The 20834-nt window shown below is 30.0% G+C and overlaps 1 protein-coding gene across 1 annotated transcript; it reads left to right on the top strand.

The window, feature by feature from the left end:
• The first annotated feature begins 7392 nt into the window (after positions 1-7392).
• Positions 7393-12593, top strand: LOC114378988 (putative ripening-related protein 1). The gene is made up of 2 exons (XM_028337560.1): positions 7393-7744; positions 11769-12593. The coding sequence occupies exons 1-2, from the start codon at positions 7393-7395 to the stop codon at positions 12284-12286; spliced, it is 870 nt and encodes a 289-aa protein (XP_028193361.1). The 3' UTR covers positions 12287-12593.
• Positions 12594-20834: the final 8241 nt, after the last annotated feature.

Here is a 20834-nt window from a genome sequence, read left to right as displayed (position 1 = left end):
TCTATTTTTTATTTTATTTATTATAACAGGCGTTTAACATATTTTACACGGCTTAATATATACATACTCTACCCGGTAAAACAAAGTGAAAACTATGTGAACCACTGAAGGACCACTTAAAAAGTTATCCACACCTACTAAATTGTCGAGAAAACAAAACTTGAACTGAAAGAAGTGCTCTTGGAAATTTACCAATTATATATCAAGGATAAAAACATTAATATAGCCCATTTTGGCGCTCACGTAACTTCCACTTATCTTTGCTTGCTATATCCATGGGGTTTTCGTGATGAACTTGATTTTCATAATCTGCTCGCAGCCATGAAGCATCCTGCATCCCTAATCATTAATTGAAACTCAAGCTTCTATAATATGCGAAAACGATGTGTGATTACTATTTTTGAAGACGCACCAATGTTGTACTAGTTAGATCCTAGGCGGCATTAATGCAAAGATAATGAATTTGTTGGTTAAGTATCCATCTCTTTATCTAAAATCTAACAAAATTCAGCAGGAAAAAAATTCACCCAAGAGAAAATTATTTTCCATTTGGAGAAAGACTGCTTCCCTCAAATTAGTAACATTTATTATTTTCATGACACTACAACAATTTTTTATGAGAACAATCTTATTATTTGAGTTAGATAAATTATTATAAATTAAAAAAATCAATTTGGAGAAATTCGTCTCTTTAATGACAAATAAAACCAATTTGTTAAGTATATATCCATCTCTTTAATTAAAATCTATAAATTCATCAGAAAATAACTGTCACTTAAGAGAAAATTATTAGCAATTTGGAGAAAGATTTGTGTTCCTGAAGTTACACACACACACAAAAGTAACTTGAAGTCTTGAACTGAAAACAGTGCTCTTGGACATTAAGCAGCTATCAGACAAAAACAGCAATCTATAACATAACAATTCTAACGAGACTTTGGTGTGCTAATTCACTGCTCATAGAACAGTGATTTTCGGGTAATGTCCTTTCTGAAATTTTCTATGCATGATAATACTTTTTGTCCTATTATTGCTACTACTACAAGTTATATTTCCATATTTTAATATCTATGTTTTATATAAAATATTTAATTCATTAGTGGATCAAATGCACCGAATTTTTAATATTTTGTAAGTATAATTATTAAAATCATAAAATAAGGAAGATAGTTAAAAACTTATATACATTTTATTTTATTAAAATTGTAGTTTTCCTTAATAAATATGTGTGTATTGATTTAAGATGATTCTTTTGAAAAAAAAATCTCTACTTTATAATTTAAAAAATATATTTTTAGTTAAATTAGAAAATTTTTTAATAAAAATAATAAGTATATCTTTTTATTTACAATCGTTATAAAGAAATTGGAGGTTTATCGGTCTATCTATCCATTATTTTAATATAAAAAAAATTTATATTTTCTATTTTTAACTCATGATTACTATGTTACTTTTAAATTAATTGATAAGTAAATTTAAAAATAAAAGTTATTATTATTTACATAATGTAAAATATATAGTTAGAAATAACAAATCATTTGTTCAAATGACACTAAACTCGATATTTTTAAGTATAATTATTAAGGACACAATGAAAAAATGTATTAAAAAAACTATGTATTTTTTGTTTTTATTAAAATTATAGTTCTATTTAACTATTACAATTTTATTTATCAATTGAAATTTATATTTTCTATTTTCAGTTCATGATTACTATGCTTACTTTTAATTTAATTGATAAGTAAATTAAAAAAAAATAAGTATAATTATTACAGAAATAAATGAAAAAAATATAGTTATAAAATTTATTTATTTTCTGTTTTAAATGAAATTGTAATTTTATTTAATAAATATGTATAATGTGTTAGTTTGAGATTATTTTTTGGAAAAAAAAGTATTCTCTATTTATATATAGTTTGCAAAAAGCATTTTAAGTTAAATTAAATGATTTTCTAATAAATAATTATTTTTACTTTCAATCATTTATTTAGAAATTGAAGATTTATCTGTTTATCTACACATTATTTTTAGTTGAATGGAAAATCTATATTTACTGTTTCCAGTTCTTGATTAGTATGCTTATTTTATTTTTTTATTTAGTTTATACGTAAATTTAAAAAGAAGAGCACAATTATAAAAAGTATAAATGAAAAAAATAAAGTTAAAAGAACTTATGTATTTTTTTAATTAAAACTATAGTTTTATTGTTTTGTCTGGTTTGGCCAATAGGTATCCAATGGAGCACAATTTTCATTATTTATCAGTCAAAAAAATCTAAACTCTGATACTATATCAGAATTATATACCATTGTATGTTGTACTATTGGATCACATCAAATACTCTTATGTACAACAAATGAAGTTTACCGAATAAAAAAATTAAATAATTAATAATAAGAAAAATAATCTTATACTAAACTATTATAATTAAAACATATCAAATCATGTATCATATATTTCACTATAATCAATAAGTTACATTAAATAAATTTACCCAGGCATTTTGATCAAGAATGTGCCCTTATATCTCATCATCTTTTTTATGCAAATTAGTTTAATTAAATATATCTCTTCTTCTAGAGTTAAAGATAAAATACAAAAAATATGATGAAACCAGACAAAACAATACTTCGTAGCAATAGACATAAAAAGCAATACCTCCAAAAATTAGGATATATAGATAAAAGCAAACCTTCCAAGGCAACCCCATCTAAACAATAACTACACAACCAAAAGAGTATATCTTATAACATGTTATCTATTAAATGATAACAAATACCCAGGCATCGGCAGGTGTAAACACTAGTGTAGCCCATTCGCATAAGGCAAACTCGTTATACACGGTACGAGAATTTTATATACCCGATAGATAAAGTCGTTGTAAATAACAAAAACAAAATCTTTTGAATATTATGCCACTACATTTTTAGAAGTTATTATCAATTAGATCAATAGTAGAATAAATAAAAATTTATTAAAATATACATTAAGGACAACAATAGAAAAATAATGATGAATTAAATAGAAATTTAAAAGACACACTATAAACTCATATATAAGATTCAAAGGAAGAGTGTTAGAAAGATACTTTTTCTAACATATTTTTCAATTTTTTAATTTGAATAAAAAATTTAAAATTATAAAAAAGATTCATTGAATGAAAAATTAGACTTACATAATTTTTTATTTTTTAATAATTTTTATAAAAATAACAAAAATATATTAGAGAATATGTGTTTAATTAACAAAATTTATTACTACCATTCTATTAGATAAACTTATTTGTTAACTGTTGGAACAATAGTTTATGGCAAACCAAAAAAATTACTGGCTGAGTCACGGACAATGTCGCTTTCTTTAAGACGTTTCGTGGCACTCCCAAAAATTGTGCAAGCAGACTATCAACCACGACGTCCCCAGGATAAAACAGCCCAGATCACTGTATAAGATTCTCACTGCACTGAGGGAACCTTTTCTAGAATTACACCCTCTTATATGACTTGAAAAGTCACTCTAAAGCCACCCGAAAATATGACTTGAAAAGTCACTCTAACAGCCAACCGAAAAATATGACTTGAAAAGTCACTATTATAGCCAACCGAAAAATATGACTTGAAAAGTCACTATTATAGCCAACCGAAAATATGACTAGAAAAGTCACTCTTATAGCCAACCGAAATTTTTAGAGCGACAGAAAGAAAGAGGGAGAATTTTGCCGGAAATGCATCGGCTGAAATATGAGAGGGAGAAAGAAAAGTTGAGGAAATGCTTCTCAAATGGGGCAAAGAAAAATGAAGAAATGAGATCTATATATATAGGGAGTGAAACACTATTCAAGTGTTTATCCTGAGCGACGTGGGACTTGAAGCATTTTTTTCTTCTTTTTTTTTCTTTTCTTTTTTTCAAACTTTCATCCACATTCTCCTTTGTTCTAACAATCCCTCACTTGAAATTTGAAAAGAAGATTTTTGAGGATTTCATAAAATTATGCATAAACAAAGGTGTCATACAACTTGAACCTTTGCATAGTGAGTAAGATTCAGATTTTACTAGAGTGACTCGAAGTCTTGAACTCTATCTCCGACATCAAACCACACACAACCTTTTCATAGGTGTATTCTATAAAGCCCGTGCGTTAAAGGCCATGCACGTCTATCCCGGTATAGTAAACGCGCTAGAAATTTTTGCCCAAAATTTCATATGAAGCGGCCCCCACTTCAACATTCACATAGGTGAGTCTATCAAGAGTACTCCTGTAGCCTAGGTACTCCACTCAACGTAGAGTATAGATCTCATGTTCCATAGGAGTTGTGTCAGTGGGAAAGGCACTAATTGACTTAGGAGCCAACATCAATTTAATGCCACTTTCAATGTGCAGGTGAATAGGGAATTTAAGGATTTCACCCACAAGAATGACACTTCAACTTGCAGATCGCTCTATCACAAGACCCTATGATGTGGTTGAAGATGTGCTAGTCAAAGTTCACCAATTCAGATTCCATGTGGATTTTGTTATAATGGATATTGAGGAGGATTCAGACATTCCATTGATTTTAGGCCACCTATTCATGTTGACAACCAAATGTGTAGTTGACATGGGCAACAGTAACTTAGAGATAAGTGTTGATGATCAGAAAGTTACCTTCAATTTATTTGAAGTAATCAAGCATCCTAATGATCACAAGGCATGTTTCAAGGTGGAAACAGTTGAACAAGAAGTTGATATGGTGGTGCAATACATGGCTCCTCACTCGCCGCTGGAAAAGGCATTGATTAATGTTGTTGATTATCTAATAAAAGAGGAAGAGAAAAATCTAAGGACCTGTTTGGAGGACTTGGACAAATTGAAGACAATTCCTTCGAAGGAATGTGCCTTTGAAGAGTTGAAGAAGGATTCTACAATAGAGAAACCAAAAGTAGATTTAAAGATCTTGCCAGCACACTTAAAGTATGTTTTCCTGGAAAACGATGAGGCAAAGCCAGTAGTAATTAACAACACCTTATCTCCTGATGAAGAGTTTCAACTGGTAGAAGTTCTCAAGAAACATAGGGCTGCTATTGGATGGCATATATCAGACCTCAAAGGAATTAGCCCTTCATATTGTATGCACAAGATCATGATGGAAGCAGGGTATAAGCCAGTAAGACAGCCCCAGCAAAGGCTTAATCCATCGATGAAAGAAGAGGCGCGAAAAGAGGTTCTCAAACTGTTGGAGGCAAGGCTCATTTACCCAATCTCCGACAATGCTTGGGTAAGTCATGTACAAGTGGTTCCTAAGAAAGGTGGGATGACTATGGTGAGAAATGAGAAGAATGATCTTATTCCAACACGAGCAGTCACGGGTTGGCGAATGTGCATTGATTATCGAAAGTTAAACGATGCCACAAGAAATTACCATTTCCCTCTTCCATTCATGAATCAAATGCTTAAGCGGTTAGCTGAAAAATTATTTTATTGCTTTTTGGATGGTTATTCAGGGTACAATCAGATTGCTGTTGACCCTAATGACCAAGAAAAGACTGTGTTCACTTGTCCATTCGGTGTATTTGCGTATAAAAGGATGCCATTTGGGCTATGTAACGCCTCAACCAAATTTCAGAGGTGTATGATGGCAATATTCACTAATATGGTGGAGAAATGCATCGAGGTGTTTATGGATGATTTTTTAGTGTTTGGATCAAAATTCGATTGTTGTCTAACCAATTTGGAGTTGGTGTTGCAACATTGTGAAGAAACAAACTTGGTGCTAAATTGGGAGAAATGTCATTTTATGGTCCAAAAGGAATAGTATTGAGACATAAGATTTCTGTCAAAGGCATTGAAGTGGACAAAGCCAAGATTGATGTCATAGAAAAATTGCCTCCACCGGTCAATGTAAAAGGAGTCAGGAGTTTCCTACGACATGCGGGTTTCTATTAATGTTTCATTAAGGACTTCTCAAAAATTGCAAAACCATTGAGTAATGTCCTCAACAAAGATGTTGTGTTTCAATTTGACAAAGAATGCTTGACGACATTTAACACTCTAAAGACCAGATTGGTGTCCGCCCTAGTGATTACAGCGCCCGACTGGAGCAAGGAATTTGAATTGATGTGCAATGCAAACGATTATGCAGTCAGTGCAGTTTTGGGGCAACGGAAGGAAAAAGTATTTCACTCCATCTACTACGCAAGCAAGGTCCTGAATGATGCACAGTTAAATTATGCTACCACTGAAAAGGAAATGCTTGCCATTGTGTATGCATTGGAAAAGTTTAGATTGTATTCGATTGGATCAAGGGTGATTGTGTTTACATATCATGCATCCATAAAGTACCTTCTCACAAAAGCAGACTCCAAACCAAGATTGATTAAATGGATTCTTTTGCTTCAAGAGTTTGACCTGGTCATCAAAAATAAAAAGGGGTCAGAGAATTTTGTAGCTGATCACCTATCAAGATTGATTAATGAAGAAGTCATGCACAAGGAACTAGAAATTTGTGATTAGTTCTCGATGAATCACTGCTAGTTGTGGATGAGAGACCATGGTTTGCTGACTTTGCTAACTATAAGGCTATAGGAATTATACCCAAGGATTTGAATTGGCACCAGAGAAAGAAGTTCTTACATGATGCTCGTTTCTATGTCTAGGATGACCCTCATTTGTTTAAAATTGGAGCTAACAATTTGCTGAGAAGATGTGTGACCAAGGAGAAGTCCATAAGTATATTGTGGCACTGTCATAACTCCCCTTGTGGAGGTCACTATAGTTGTGATAAGACAGCAACAAAAATCTTGCAATCTGGCTTCTTTTAGCCTTTAATTTTCAAAGATGCACACAAGCATGTGTTGCATTGTGACCAATGTCAGAGGATCGGGAGTATATCACGAAGGAATGAAATGCCCCTTCAAAATATCATTGAGGTGGAAGTCTTTGATTGCTGGGGTACTGACTTTGTTGGTCCTCTTCTATCATCTTATGGGAATGAATACATACTGGTGGTTGTAGATTATGTGTCCAAATAGGTAGAGACTATTGCTACTCCGAAGAATGATACAAAGACTGTTGTTAGGTTCCTAAAGAAGAACATATTTTCTCGCTTTGGGGTGCCAAGAGTCTTGATTAGTGATGGAGGTTCACATTTCTACAATGTTCAACTGCAAAAAGTATTGGGGCACTACAATGTTACACATAAGGTAGCATCGCCTTATCATCCTCAAACAAATGGTCAAGATGAGGTGTCTAATAGAGAATTAAAGAAGATCTTGTAGAAGACTATGGCGTCTACAGGGAAGGACTATGCCATCAAATTAGATGATGCCTTGTGGGCCTACTAGACCGCTTTTAAAACTCCCATAGGACTATTCCCCTTTCAAATGGTCTATGGGAAAACATGTCACTTACTAGTAGAGATGGAACACAAGGCATATTGGGCTCTAAAATTTCTTAATTTTGATGAAGTCTTATCTGGGGAGAAGAGGAATCTACAACTTTTGGAGCTAGAAGAGATGAGGCTCAATGCTTATGAATCCTCTAAGTTGTACAAGCAGAAGTTGAAAGCCTACCATGACAAGAAGCTGTTGAAGAAGAATTTCCAACCAGGCCAAAGAGTTTTGCTCTTTAATTCAAGAATCAAGCTATTTCCAGGTAAATTGAAGTACAAATGGTCTGTACCTTTCACTATCAAGGAGGTGAAGCCCCATGGAGCAATGGAATTGATGGATCCAAATTCAGATACTCCTGAGAGAAGTTGGGTGGTGAATGGTCAAAGATTAAAATTGTATCATGGCAACGTTGAGAGGCTAACCACCATCCTGCACTTACAAGACCCTTAGAGGGTGCTAACTGTCAAGCTAGTGATGTTAAAGAAGCGCTTACTAGGAAGCAACCCAACTTTCTAAACTCTTTCAATCTTTGTTTTTTGTGTGTGTTTTATTATGTTAGTGTAACTTCTTTAAGTAGTTTAATGAATCTAGTGTAATAGAGTTGGGTAGTAATTAATTGTAGAAATTAGTGTTCGTACATTGCATGCATGGAGTCTGGAATTTGGGGTAGGATAAGAATATGTTAAGATCAGTATACCCCATCTCGCTAGGCGCGCAACCACGCACTAAGCGCAGACAATTAATGTGTTAAGCGAGACATATTCTCGCTAAGCGCCCACATACTCCCGCTAAGCATGCAAGACCCCACATAACACCAGATCCCCCATAGCTTAGTGAGACACACCTCGCTAAGCAGCCAAAGTCTCCTTACTCAGCGTGCCAATGCATTGAGCGCAAAAACGTCTCTTTGTGTGAACCTTCACTCTGATTGGGATGAGCACCTCTAGCTCGTTAAGCCTAAAAGCTTCTTTGTGATGGAAATTGCACTGAGCGTGCTCATGTGCTAAGCACCCCCCTCCATTGCACTCATTCCCACTCAATTCATTGAACGCGCCATGATTCGCTTAGCGAAAGTTGCAGACCAATCACACATGCTGATCTCGCTAAGCGTGTCAATTTTGCACTAAGCCCAAAAACCTTTCAGGTAGGGAACTTTTGATAATTGCGTTGAGAAAGTCCGTCGCGCTAAGCGCAATTATATATCTAAAACAATTTGAATTTTGAATTACCTCTGAGGACCCGCTGAGCGAGTAACTCGTAACTGCAAGCAAAAACATAACTGCCCTAGGGCAGTTACTTTTGTGCTTTGATTTATATTACTGCACCTTTCCATCCTCCTATTCACTTTCATTCTCTGCATTGTCTCTTCTCATTCTCTACACACAGTCCAGGTATGTTTTCTATCATTTTAATTTCTGCACAACCTTAGGGTAGAAGGCAAAATCTTTGAGTTGGTATGCTTGTTTTAAGTTTGTGTTCATATGCTTTGATTGTTGTATCTAGTGCTTTGATTTATTCATTTTGTGTAATTAGTTAGGGCTTGTAGTGTGCTTTGCATGTTTAAAGTTGTAGGAAATTGGCTTGGTTTTAAATTTCTAAGCCTGTATTGTGGCTTAAAGAGTTGAGCCTTTTGAGCCCCACTTTCTGGATTTTTTTATGTACTCGCTTAGCAAGGCTTTCGCGCTGAGCGAGTTCATGATTTTCTTTGAATTTCTAGGTTTTCTAATGAACTCGCTAAGCGCACCTATCGCGCTAAGCGAGTTCATGAAGTTCTTCGTTTTCTGCATTTTAGGGATGAACTCACTAAGCCAGTGTCTTTAAAATTATTTTATATCTCAATTCCAACTTAAATACTCTTATATTTAGATTGAAAATAATATGTTGAGTGTTTTGAGTAGAAAAAACACAACCAGTCGCGTGATCAAATTTATTCATTTATTTATTTTTTAAAAATAATATAGTCAACTATTTTTTTTTTTATAAAAAAGTCTCTCAAAATTTAAACTAGATAGAACTAAAGTGGAATTATAAATTTTTTTCCTTAATAAAAAAAATGTATATATATGCTTCCACTCGAGATAACACTTATTATACATAATATGAATGAAATGCAAAATAGTTACTAATAAATAAAGAACCCAAATAAATTTAAATAAAAAATACAATAATACTCAAACTAATACAAATGTTAACTTCAAAACAAACAAAAAAAACTAGTACAGAGGTTTATTACTTGCCTTTGGGACGTAGAGTTGTATATCTCGTTGATTTAGAGGTTGCAGCGACCTTGTATTTCATTTGACATATTGTGGAAGAATATGTAATAAAGATTAATAATTAATTGAAGAAACAAAAAATTTCAAGAAATAAAATACTTTCATTTTTTTTAAATGGTAACTCAATTGATTAAATTTTGTGAGACTTGTTTTAAAAATTTCACTTTAGCTTTATCTAGTTTAAATTTTTTGAAACTTTTTTTTTTAAAAAAATAGTTGATTAAATTCTTTTTCTAAAATAAATAAATTTGATCTCGCAGCTGGTTATGTTTTTTCTACTCAAAACTCTCGACATATTATTTCCAATCTAAATATAAGGGTACTTAAATTAGAATTGGGATATGGAATAATCTTAAAGATTAAAATGAGAAATTTAATAGAAATTTCATAAAATTATAAGATATAAGATAAAATTTTTTTAACAGCAAAGATTAAGGTTTGACAAGAAAATTAAAATAAATATATATATATATATATATATATATATTAAAAGGCAATTTATAAAATATATTGCATAAGTACTAAACGAATAGGAGTACTAAATTATAAATACATAATAATAATAATAATCATTAGTCACAATCTATTATTAACATTTGGATATATTTGTCGTACTTTTTATATTTTCGGGGATTAAATTTTATATTTTCATTTTTGAGCAATGCATCTGTCAGCGGAGTAGAAGAACGAAAAGTCAAAAAATATTATGATAAATATGTCTCTATGCTGGCAATCCATATTGACAATCATTTCAGTGACAAATTTGTCCATCTGTGTCATATAGGCTATTAACGATAACAAATGAAAATTAACGATAGAATATATTTGTCGCACCTTTTATACTTTCAAGAACTAAATTTTATATTTTTATATTTTAAGAACACATTTATCAGCGAATTATACATTGATAAAATTCTTCTTAAAATCACCAAAAGAAGTTTGAGTCCCTAGTTAGGGTTGCAATCTTTTAATATTTTGGGTATAATAGAAAGAGACTTCATCGGTAATATTTAAATTTTTGATAGAATTAAATCAATAAATAAAAATTTAGTGGTAATGTTTACGTTTTGATGGAAAATTTACCTGTGAATAAATTTCGTCATTAATTCATGTATTTTCTCATGAAATTCATTCCGTCGTTAATTTAGACATTCGAAATATGTTCCATAGTCCGTGGGTGATAACTTTTCTTGTAGTCAATCAAATGAGTTATAAGCTTGTAAATTAACAAACTAACGAAATAATTAGTTCCGGATGTCGCTAACGACAACGTAAAACTGAATCCATACTTGGAACAAGACAAATACTAGCGTGCATGACTTAAAAGACTTTATGAAGCCTTGCAGGTGTATCCATACTTGGAACAAGACAAATACTAGCGTACTTGACGTAAAGACTTTATGAAGTCTTGCACGTGTAAGACTTTTCTTTTTGTTTGAATCTAGCGAGAACGAATTTTGCAAAGAGATATTTATTTATTTTAAACACATTACAAATATTTTTCATTTTTTTATTTTTCTTTTTTTATCATATCATAAATTTTGCATAGGGATATTCTTTTTTCTCTCAATCCAGGTGTGATATAGAATTATGGTGTTTATGAAATATTTTTCTTTTCCAAAATGGAGACTATTTTATTTTACGGTTAAGTTATATTTTTTTATCTTTATAAATATAAAAATGTTTAAAATATTTTACTACAAAATGTCTAATATTTTTTGTCCTTATAAATTTAAAACCTGTTATTGTTTGACCCAAAGTAAGATCGAGATATCTAAACTATATTATTTTTTTACATCAATTATATATATAATTTTAAAAAAAAAAGTTACATTTATATGAATTAGATGTAAAACTAATGTAAAAAAAATTATCATTGGGTTTAAATTGATCTGAAACTAGGTTCGAATAATAAAGTAACATGTTTTAATCTTCAGGAAAAAAAAAAGTATTTAAAATTTTATAAAACAAATTCTGAATTTTATATTTAAGGGAACGAAATACATGGGGTTTTCACCATATTCACAAAACAAAAACTATACATGGGGTTTTCACCATATTCACAAAACAAAAACTATACATGGGGTTTTCACCATATTCACAAAACAAAAACTTCTCTATTCTAAGTATTTCCATTGGCCTACACTGCAAGTCTTGTGTTTCTAGCTTTCACTTTCCTTCTCAAGATTGCGTTATGCAACACCCTCAACGACGATGGAAGCTGTCAGAAATCCGGCACCCTGACCTGTGCAACCGGAGAGTACGATCAGTACCAGTGCTCTCCGCCGGTATCTTCCTCGACGGACGCCATCCTGACGCGGAACGATTTCACCGAAGGCGGCGACGGAGGGGACCGGTCGCAGTGCGACGAGCAATTCCACGACAACTCGGAGCTCGTGGTGGCACTCTCCACGGGGTGGTTCGACAACGGGTCACGGTGTTTGAAGTTGATAACAATCACCGCCGGGAACGGGAGGAGCGTGACGGCGAAGGTGGTAGACCAGTGCGACTCCGTCCACGGGTGCGACAAGGAACACGCGGATCAACCTCCGTGCCGTAACAACATCGTGGATGGTTCACAGGCCGTGTGGGACGCGCTGGGGCTTGACTCTGGCGAAGAGCGCGTTACTTGGTCCATGGCTTGACTTGAATCATGCACGTACGCAACAACAACAACAACAACAACATGAGTTAATAACTACTAATAATGATTAAGGACAAGCATTAATATAGCATAAGTGTTTGTTTTCTTCTTAATTTAATCGCCCTTTTATTTTGGTTTTTTTGGGATCATGTGGGTTACCGAAAGGATGGAAATATTGCTCACTTGGATGAACATTCCATTCTTTGCTATGATATTTAACAAATAAATTTAAAACTGATCACTGCAATTATGCACTGATATGATATATTTGCTGCCTCTACACATATATGTCGAACACTATTTGCTGATCCTGCTTTCTATATTTCTCTTCTTATTATTGCATCGTTTTCCATTTACGTATCATTTTAACTACTTTCTCTGAAGCCTTATGCACTTATCTTAAGTAATCATTTCCCTTTTACAAATAAATACAAATAAAAATATTGTAAATTATATTTCTTACAATATCTTACAAAATTATATTTGTAGAATTCTTACCAAATTGTATTGGATAATACCTATTTCATTCGGAATTCCATCAATCATTCTTTTATAAAAAAAATAATTGAATTTAACTAATTTTCTTATACTCCTAATTAAAGATATATCATAAAAATATCTATATAATCACGATTATACAACCAATCATTTATCAGCTTTTTTATTAAAAACACTTTTTTCAAATAAATTTATTAAATTCAAATTTTGTAAATATGAATAAACCGGTTTCTAATTACAAATTTGATTAATCGTGAGCAAGGAGTTTAATTTGATTGTTATTAAATAATTTGCATGTAATTTTTTTTTATTTTCCAGGCTTTATCATTTTATCCTTTTAACTTTATCATGAGAAATATATTAACATTTAAATGTTAATATATTCTTGTGGACAAAGGCTATTTTGATATTTATTTGGGCCGTAAACATTGGTTCAAACTTCTCTGAACTTAGTGCGTTACCGAAGAGGAATTTGTATCTTGCACCTCCCAATATGAATTTTACACCCCTCAAAAAGTTTTAATGGTAAAAAATATCCTTAGTTCTAACACCTCTCCCCCTTCCCTTTGCCACCCAAGCACCCTATGTTCTGGAATATGAATGTGGCATTGCCCAAGGTTCAGGTATCCAATTCTTGTGTCGTCATCCTCTTGGCAATGACGTTGCGGTTGTTGATGGTGGTGGTTGGACTTGTTGACAATAAAGTTAGAAGAGGAACAATAATGAAGGAAAGAGGGATCTTGGAAACTATGTTAGAACAGTGATGGTGGTGGTTGGGCTTGTAGAGAAGGTGGTGCATGGTGGTACAGACACAGCACACATTGGCATGACAACTTCGTGGTACAGCTTCCTGTTTGAAGAAGGGAAGGAGACCTTGCTGCCTATTCCATAATAGCTATTTCGGAATATAATTTTTCATATCGTATAATAACTATTCCAAAATAGAATAAGCACTTTGAAAACCTACTTCGAATTAGGTATTCTCAAATACAAAAAACTACATTCTGGAATAGCTATTCCAAAATACTATCCTATTCTGAAATGGTGTCTATCAAAGGGGTATTTTTGCTCGCTAGAGTCTTTTGGGTGGTGCAAAATGAAAATGGAAGGTGCAAGATATAAATGCCCAGCAAAGAGAGTTTGTTTCGGAACCTAACTTGGGCTACTAACGGGTTTGTTAGCCTATCCCTATTAATTTGGTTTTCTTCAAGAAAATGCTATAAACTAGCTATAGTATATTTTTTTCTTGAATATTATGCAACATAAATATTTTTAAATATATAAATTAAATCTTAAATTTACAATAATCAATTTAAATTATAGGAATTGTTATATTTTATCCCTAAACTCTTTTAGATTTCTACTTTTAGTTCTTAAATCTAAATTTTGACATAATAGTAATGTTGACAATCTAATAACTTGTCAAGTCATAAAAAGTTTAACAGAATAATTATATGTAATTTTAAAATAAATAAAAATAGTGTATATGCTCACAATGTAAAATATATTCAAGTAAAATGTAAATTTTACACAAGATGAGAAATTAAATCTATATCACTATATTCAAGAAATGTAGGTGTCAACAATGATTGACACTAGTGGTAATAGCTTATGTCCTATAATCAAGTGGTTCATAATTTAAATATTAATCTTAAGGATAAAATAAATTATATTAAAATAAAAATATTTATCTCATGTATGTTTAAAGATTAATCACAGCTTTTAGCAAAAGTTATTCATATCAATACAATATATAGGAAAAACAAATACTCAGGAAATATAATTGTATATATAATTACATTGGTTTTATTAGTAATCAGGGAAAGAGAGATACTTTGTGTCTTTCTAAATTTTTTAAATAATAAAAGAAATAGAAATTAAATACAGTTAATAAAAAAATAACAGAATAAAAAAAACATAATATAAAAATAGTGAAAAATTAATGGAAGTTAAAAGAAAATTTAAAATTTTAAAAATTGATTTGAAGTTAAAATTGTTTAATAAAATTTGCATAATTTTCATTATTAATAGTTTATTGATAAAACGTTTTATCTTTTCGTTGATTGGAAAGTGGCAGCCCTCCCGTGGCAATTATCCTTCCAGCCTTGATCTATGATATTCTCAATAATCTTGTGTGAATTATATCAATTAATTGAATCGCCCCTGTTGCTTGTAACTCGAGAAAAACAAGAGCATCTTCCATCTCAATTTGACCCCTCCGTCCCACGTCTTTAGACACTTTCATGTCAGGAAGCAAATGAATGGTCAAGGTGACTGAAGGATCGTCCAATGTTCCTTTCTGTGAAATTTCTTCTTTAATATTCTTTCTTCGAGCTAGAACACATTCCGACCCTATTTGTCAGCTACACATGAGAATCTTCTCCGTGGAGTGATATGACAAATAGAAACTTTAAGATTAACATAAACACCTTTTGTTTTTGTTCAAATGTACGTGTGGGCAGCTGGACTTTAATTTTCATTTGAAGCTTAATGCCTCTTATTAGGAATTTAGAAGAAAAAAAAAAAAAGGAACCAAATTTCAGAATGACTTTCATGGGGATTTCATTAATTGCTTTTGAATTCAAAATCTTTTGTCCGTTTTTTTTTTTCTTTCCATTCAAGTACTATATTGGAAAATTACTACCTTCATGCACGTACATAAGTGTGAATGGATACCAACAAGTGATTTATATATGAGTGGTGAGAAGCAGCGGATCCTACCAAAAGGCCAAAATATCACATACTTAAAAATTATTTATGATATCATACATAAAATTTTTATATACTTTATAAAAATTGGAGGGACCATGCATGGATGCCTCCTCTCCTTCCTAGTAAGCTCTGCCACTCGAATCAAATTCCATAAATAAGTGGATGAGAAGAGATTATCTATCTTTAAACGTACAAAAAAAAAACAGTCTTAATGAACTACTTAAGATATTCATTACAATCACATCACATGCTTATAAAAGGAAATGTGAGTGGAACAGATGACAGCTTGTAAAAGAGGATACACAAAGTTAACTCTTTTTTTATTAGCAAAAGGAAATTTATTGATAATAATGAGTACAAGGATACTCAATCTAGCATTCATCAAAGAACACCACTCAAACCCACAGGTTAACTCAGTTTGTTATACCCTAATTTGGATTAACCCGCCAAATATAACAGCCTTCGTCATCTTCTGTAATAAAGAAAATGAGTCTCATTTTCTTTACTTTGAACAATACTTGAACCAGGGGGGTGTTTTAATGGGAACAATCCAATCGTGTTGGTTTTCATTTATCTTTTTTCTTTTCAGCTTTACCCTTCCCCGAAATGAATGTGTGGACAGACCTACTTATGGAGCCTTACATGTTACATAGCAAGAATAGTACGGGTGATAAATGTTAGGTCTTCACGAATGGACAGGCTTTCACGTCCGGGGCATTTGAGGTCGGAGGAACAAGAAATAGAATAGTGGTAGTGCCGTGAATACCGGGCAACCCTAGTGGCAAAAGAAAAGAAAAGAAAAGTGACAAAGGAAGAAAAGACGAGATAAATGACTATTTTGGTTTTTTAGGCCTCAATACCAGATTACCAGAGTATGTTTGGAAAATAGGAATTTTTTTTTACCAAAAGTATTTTCTTAAAAAAAAATCATCATCTTCGTTTTTTTTTATTGGATGAGTATTATGATGTGTATGATAATAATTTTAACTTTTAATTGTAAATTAAAAATGCATTAAAATGGTGATAATTTAATATATAAAAGAATAAAAATTTTGATTTAATTATTACATATGTAAAAGTACGCAATTTTATCTTTTAATTTTATAAAACTATTTTATTATTAAGATTCAATAATCATGATTTGATATTTAATTATATTTGTTTAGAACTAATTTAAAATTACGTTCTAAAAATTAATTATCACATTTTTTATCTTTCGAAAATTAAATTAAAATTTTTGTTGGTTAAAGGATTATGTTATCATCCATTTACACATTAAAACTCCGTTCATTTATAGAAAAAGAAGATAAAAAAAATATTATGACACTTAATTCCTATATTTTTACATCTTATTTTAATCCAAAAATTTTATCTTAATTTCACTTATTTTTCACTTTTTCTCTTTATCCATCGTACCTAAAGGATAAAAATGTTATTTGCCCGAAAAGAAAAGAAAGATTGATAGTGACATGCGCACTGAGAACTGTACTGTTACACTAACCCGCGCAAGGGAGGGCCTGGAACCGAAATGGTTTGGATGCTGCTCCAGGCTCCAGCACCTGCAACTGTATAGGTACCTATAGTATAGATACAAACCGTCTAGGGTTTCTGTTGTGACGTGATTGTATGACCTTACTGCAATTAAGACCTATACTAGTGCACTTTATTAGGGATTGTTCCTTTTGTTGTCTTTTCTTTTTTGGTTAATTTTACCTTTTATTGCATTTACTATTTAAATTAAAACTTTTCTGTCGTTTTTTAAAAAATATTCTTTAATTCAAATTTTTATTATGGTTGAATATATCAATAATTTAATTGTAAAAAATGATAAATAACTAAATTTAAAGTACCGAAATAATTTAACTTTAATTTATCAAAAGAAATTATTTCTGGAAAAGAGTTAAAAATCTTTCTGTATATATAAATTAAAGTAATTAATTTTTTTTAAAAAAATCATTTTTTTGTTATTCCTCTTTGACAAAAAGGTTTTTGGATATTTTTCTTAACCTGTCATCTCATCTCTTTTAATATTTTTGTGTTCAATTGAAACAAATATTACAGTGGGATCGCCTAATCACCTTAATAGTAGTCAGCAATAAACCGTAAATAATGACTCTTATATTTACATTGATAAGTGTTCTTTATTTGGTATTTTTTTTTAAATACTCAGTAAGATATTCCTTTTGTTCCATAACTTTATCTATTAATTTACTTCTACTTCTTAAAACTTATTAGTAAAAAGAACTCTTTACTTTTTGAAAACACTAACAGACTTTCTATACCAAATATGCTGCCCAAGTTATATTAGTCAAAGAAAAAAAATTAAAGAGAAGTTTTTAGGATATTATCTTTATCAATTCTTTTAACAATAAATACTTTAAATATAACAGTTAAAAATTATTTATTAAACTTTGTTAATGATTTATAGATATTTTAAATATATACTTTAAATCATTTTATAATTTCAATAAAATAAATAGTTTTTCATTAAATATTTTATATATGCTGATTTTTAATGCAATAAATATGGCTGTCAGAGCATTTAATAAGTTTTAAAAGGTAAAAGAAAAACACAAAAATTAAAAGCTTTTAATGAGTACCACTAATTGTTTTATGAGATTAAGTACTATATATTAAAAAGAAAAAAATGTTAAAAATACTTTTTATATTAGAATATGAAAATAAGTTAATATACATTTTTAATCTGATTAAAAATATTGCGTACGGCATATGCAATATACTTTAATGAATATCTTTAGAATACCTTTTATTTAAGTTGTTTTGTTAATTTTATCAATCAACATTTTAAGAATATTTACTATTTTTATAAATAAATAGGTAATATTTAGTATAAGAAAATATAAATATCATTTAATACATTGAAAATTTTTAAGGTATTGTATACGTACTTGTTAATGATAAAAAAAAATAGTTATGCATGTTAAGTATATTAAAGTACTTTTAAAGTTATTTGTTTACTCATCCGTTTCAAAATGATTATAATTTTAGTCTTAAAAAAATTACTCATATTCTTATTTTTCAATGAGATATTAAAATATTTATTTCAATTTTTTTCTTAAAAACTTAATAATTTATTTATTAAAACTAAGAGAAATAACAAATATAGTTTATAAAAAAAATTCTTAATAAATATTTACTTTGATATTTTAAAAGTCATTTTAGGATAAAGAGAGTATGTTATTGAAAATAATGCTAAACAAAATAAAAATCTATTTCTTTATATAATAGTTTTCTTGTTTATAAACATTACTTTTATTCGTTCTCTTAAAAAAAATGTATATAGTATAGCATTAAAATGAATAAAAACATAAGAAAAAATATTTTGCTTTAAATGGTGAATAAAAATGACTGTTGCAGAGGAGGAAGTGGAGATTACGTCACCTGAGTATTTAGAATGGGCAGAAATGTAGATAGAGTGAGAGTTATGGGGTTTCGAAGCAAACAGGTTGCAGTAGCAACAGATCTTTTGCTTAACGGCAGTGATAATTCGCCATTTACCGATAAATTGAAAAGCTGATCACAATTCACACTAAATTCCTAGCACACAGAAAGAAAGCCTGTGTATGTCATTATTCTCTTCTCTTTCTTTCTCCTCCGAAATACTCACTCTCTACTCTCTTTGTCCTGAGCATGCGATTAAGTGATTAGCCCTGTCTTTGGTTTAATTGGAAGTGGTAAGTGGATAGTGGTAAAATTCAATGAAAGTGAAAATATAGGAGAGTTTGTTGCGATGCATGTATCACATATGAAAGTGATAAAAAAAATGATTCTCAGGTTATTTCATTTTTATCTTAAATTAAGAGGATAAATACTAAAATAAAATATGTTTATTTTAATTTTTGTACTTGTGTTAGAAAAAATTTAATCTTCAGTTAAAAATAAAGTTAATTTAAAATATATAAATAAAAAATAATTCTCACTCATTCGATTAATTTTTTAGATTAAATTAGACTTAAATTTACAGATTCTAAGAGCTTCAATATAATTTACAAATCATTTATTTATTCTCTCTTTTTTAACTTACCTAATTACTTTAATTCAATCTTTTCTTTCTTTTTTTACCCATCTTTCATCTCTACTAAATAGCTTTGTTTCTCACCCTCTTTCATTCTTTTTTATTTTTTACACTTTCATTAATTTCTTTACATTTCTCTGTACCAAACATAAGCTTATGGTTCATTTGAAAGAGAAGAAAGTAAAACAAAAAATTGAATAAAAAAATGCAAATAATGATGCCATTTTCTTTATTTGATTGAATATAAAGAATAATTCACCTCAAAAAACAAAAATATAAACTTTTCCTTCCTATCCAACGTACCCTTATTGTTAATATCGTTCTAAAAACGGTTCAAAATGTATTCATATCATTTTAGCCAATTTTTTCATCCTGTATTTTTTTTTTCTACTTCTTATTAAATAGGATAAAAAATTTACCATGCAAAATACGGTTGAATATTCTAACTTTTTTTATTAGTGAGAATAGACTATAGAGAATATGTACTATGTTTGTGGTTGGTTATGAGGAATAAAAGTGTGAAATAGATATAAATAAAACTGATTCAATAATAAATGAACAAAACTAAAATATTTGAATCAGATAATTTGTTTTTCTTCAAAATCAATCCAATTCAATCCATAATTATTCCTATTTATTAGGATTCGTTTGGTATTGTTGAAATTGTGATAAAATTTGGTAGATTGAAAACAAATGGGTAAGAAATAGAAAATGGAAGAAAAGATAAATGAAAAATATCAAAGAATGATAGTCAAGATACACGAAATGGAATTTTTTGAGGAATGATAATCGACTATATGCACCAAAATGGTGTTTTTGAAAAAATGACAATCGATTGAGAGAATGTAATCAATTTTTAAATTATTTATATTTATTTTCTTCTTTTTTTTACCTAACACTTTTATATATTTCTTTTCTATTTTTAGTTACTCTATTTCTTTATTTTCTATTTTTATTCATCTCATTTTTCATTTAATTCTCTATTTATTCATTTTATTTTTCTAAATGTAATATTTATTTCTCCTCTATTTTTTCTATCTTCTTCTTTCTATTTTTTTTGTTACCTAACAATTTTCTATTCTATTTCTTATTAATTTTCAGTTACGCCATTTTTTATCCTCTAACACTTCTCTATTCTATTTTTTTTAATCTATTTCTTTTTTCTCTATTTCATCTTACAGTATTTCTAATTTTTTATAAATATTTTTTCTTTAATTTTTTAGTGTACTAAGGACATTCTGATTAGTGTGACTTTTTTTTTTTTTTCTTACTAACTCAATTGTTTCACAAATTTTCTAATTAA

The sequence above is a fragment of the Glycine soja genome, chromosome 12 (assembly GCF_004193775.1).
Source record: "Glycine soja cultivar W05 chromosome 12, ASM419377v2, whole genome shotgun sequence".
In the NCBI taxonomy this organism is placed as follows: Eukaryota; Viridiplantae; Streptophyta; class Magnoliopsida; order Fabales; family Fabaceae; genus Glycine; species Glycine soja.
The sequence above is the reverse complement of the archived record's forward strand: the minus strand, read 5'-3'. Positions and strand labels throughout refer to the sequence as shown.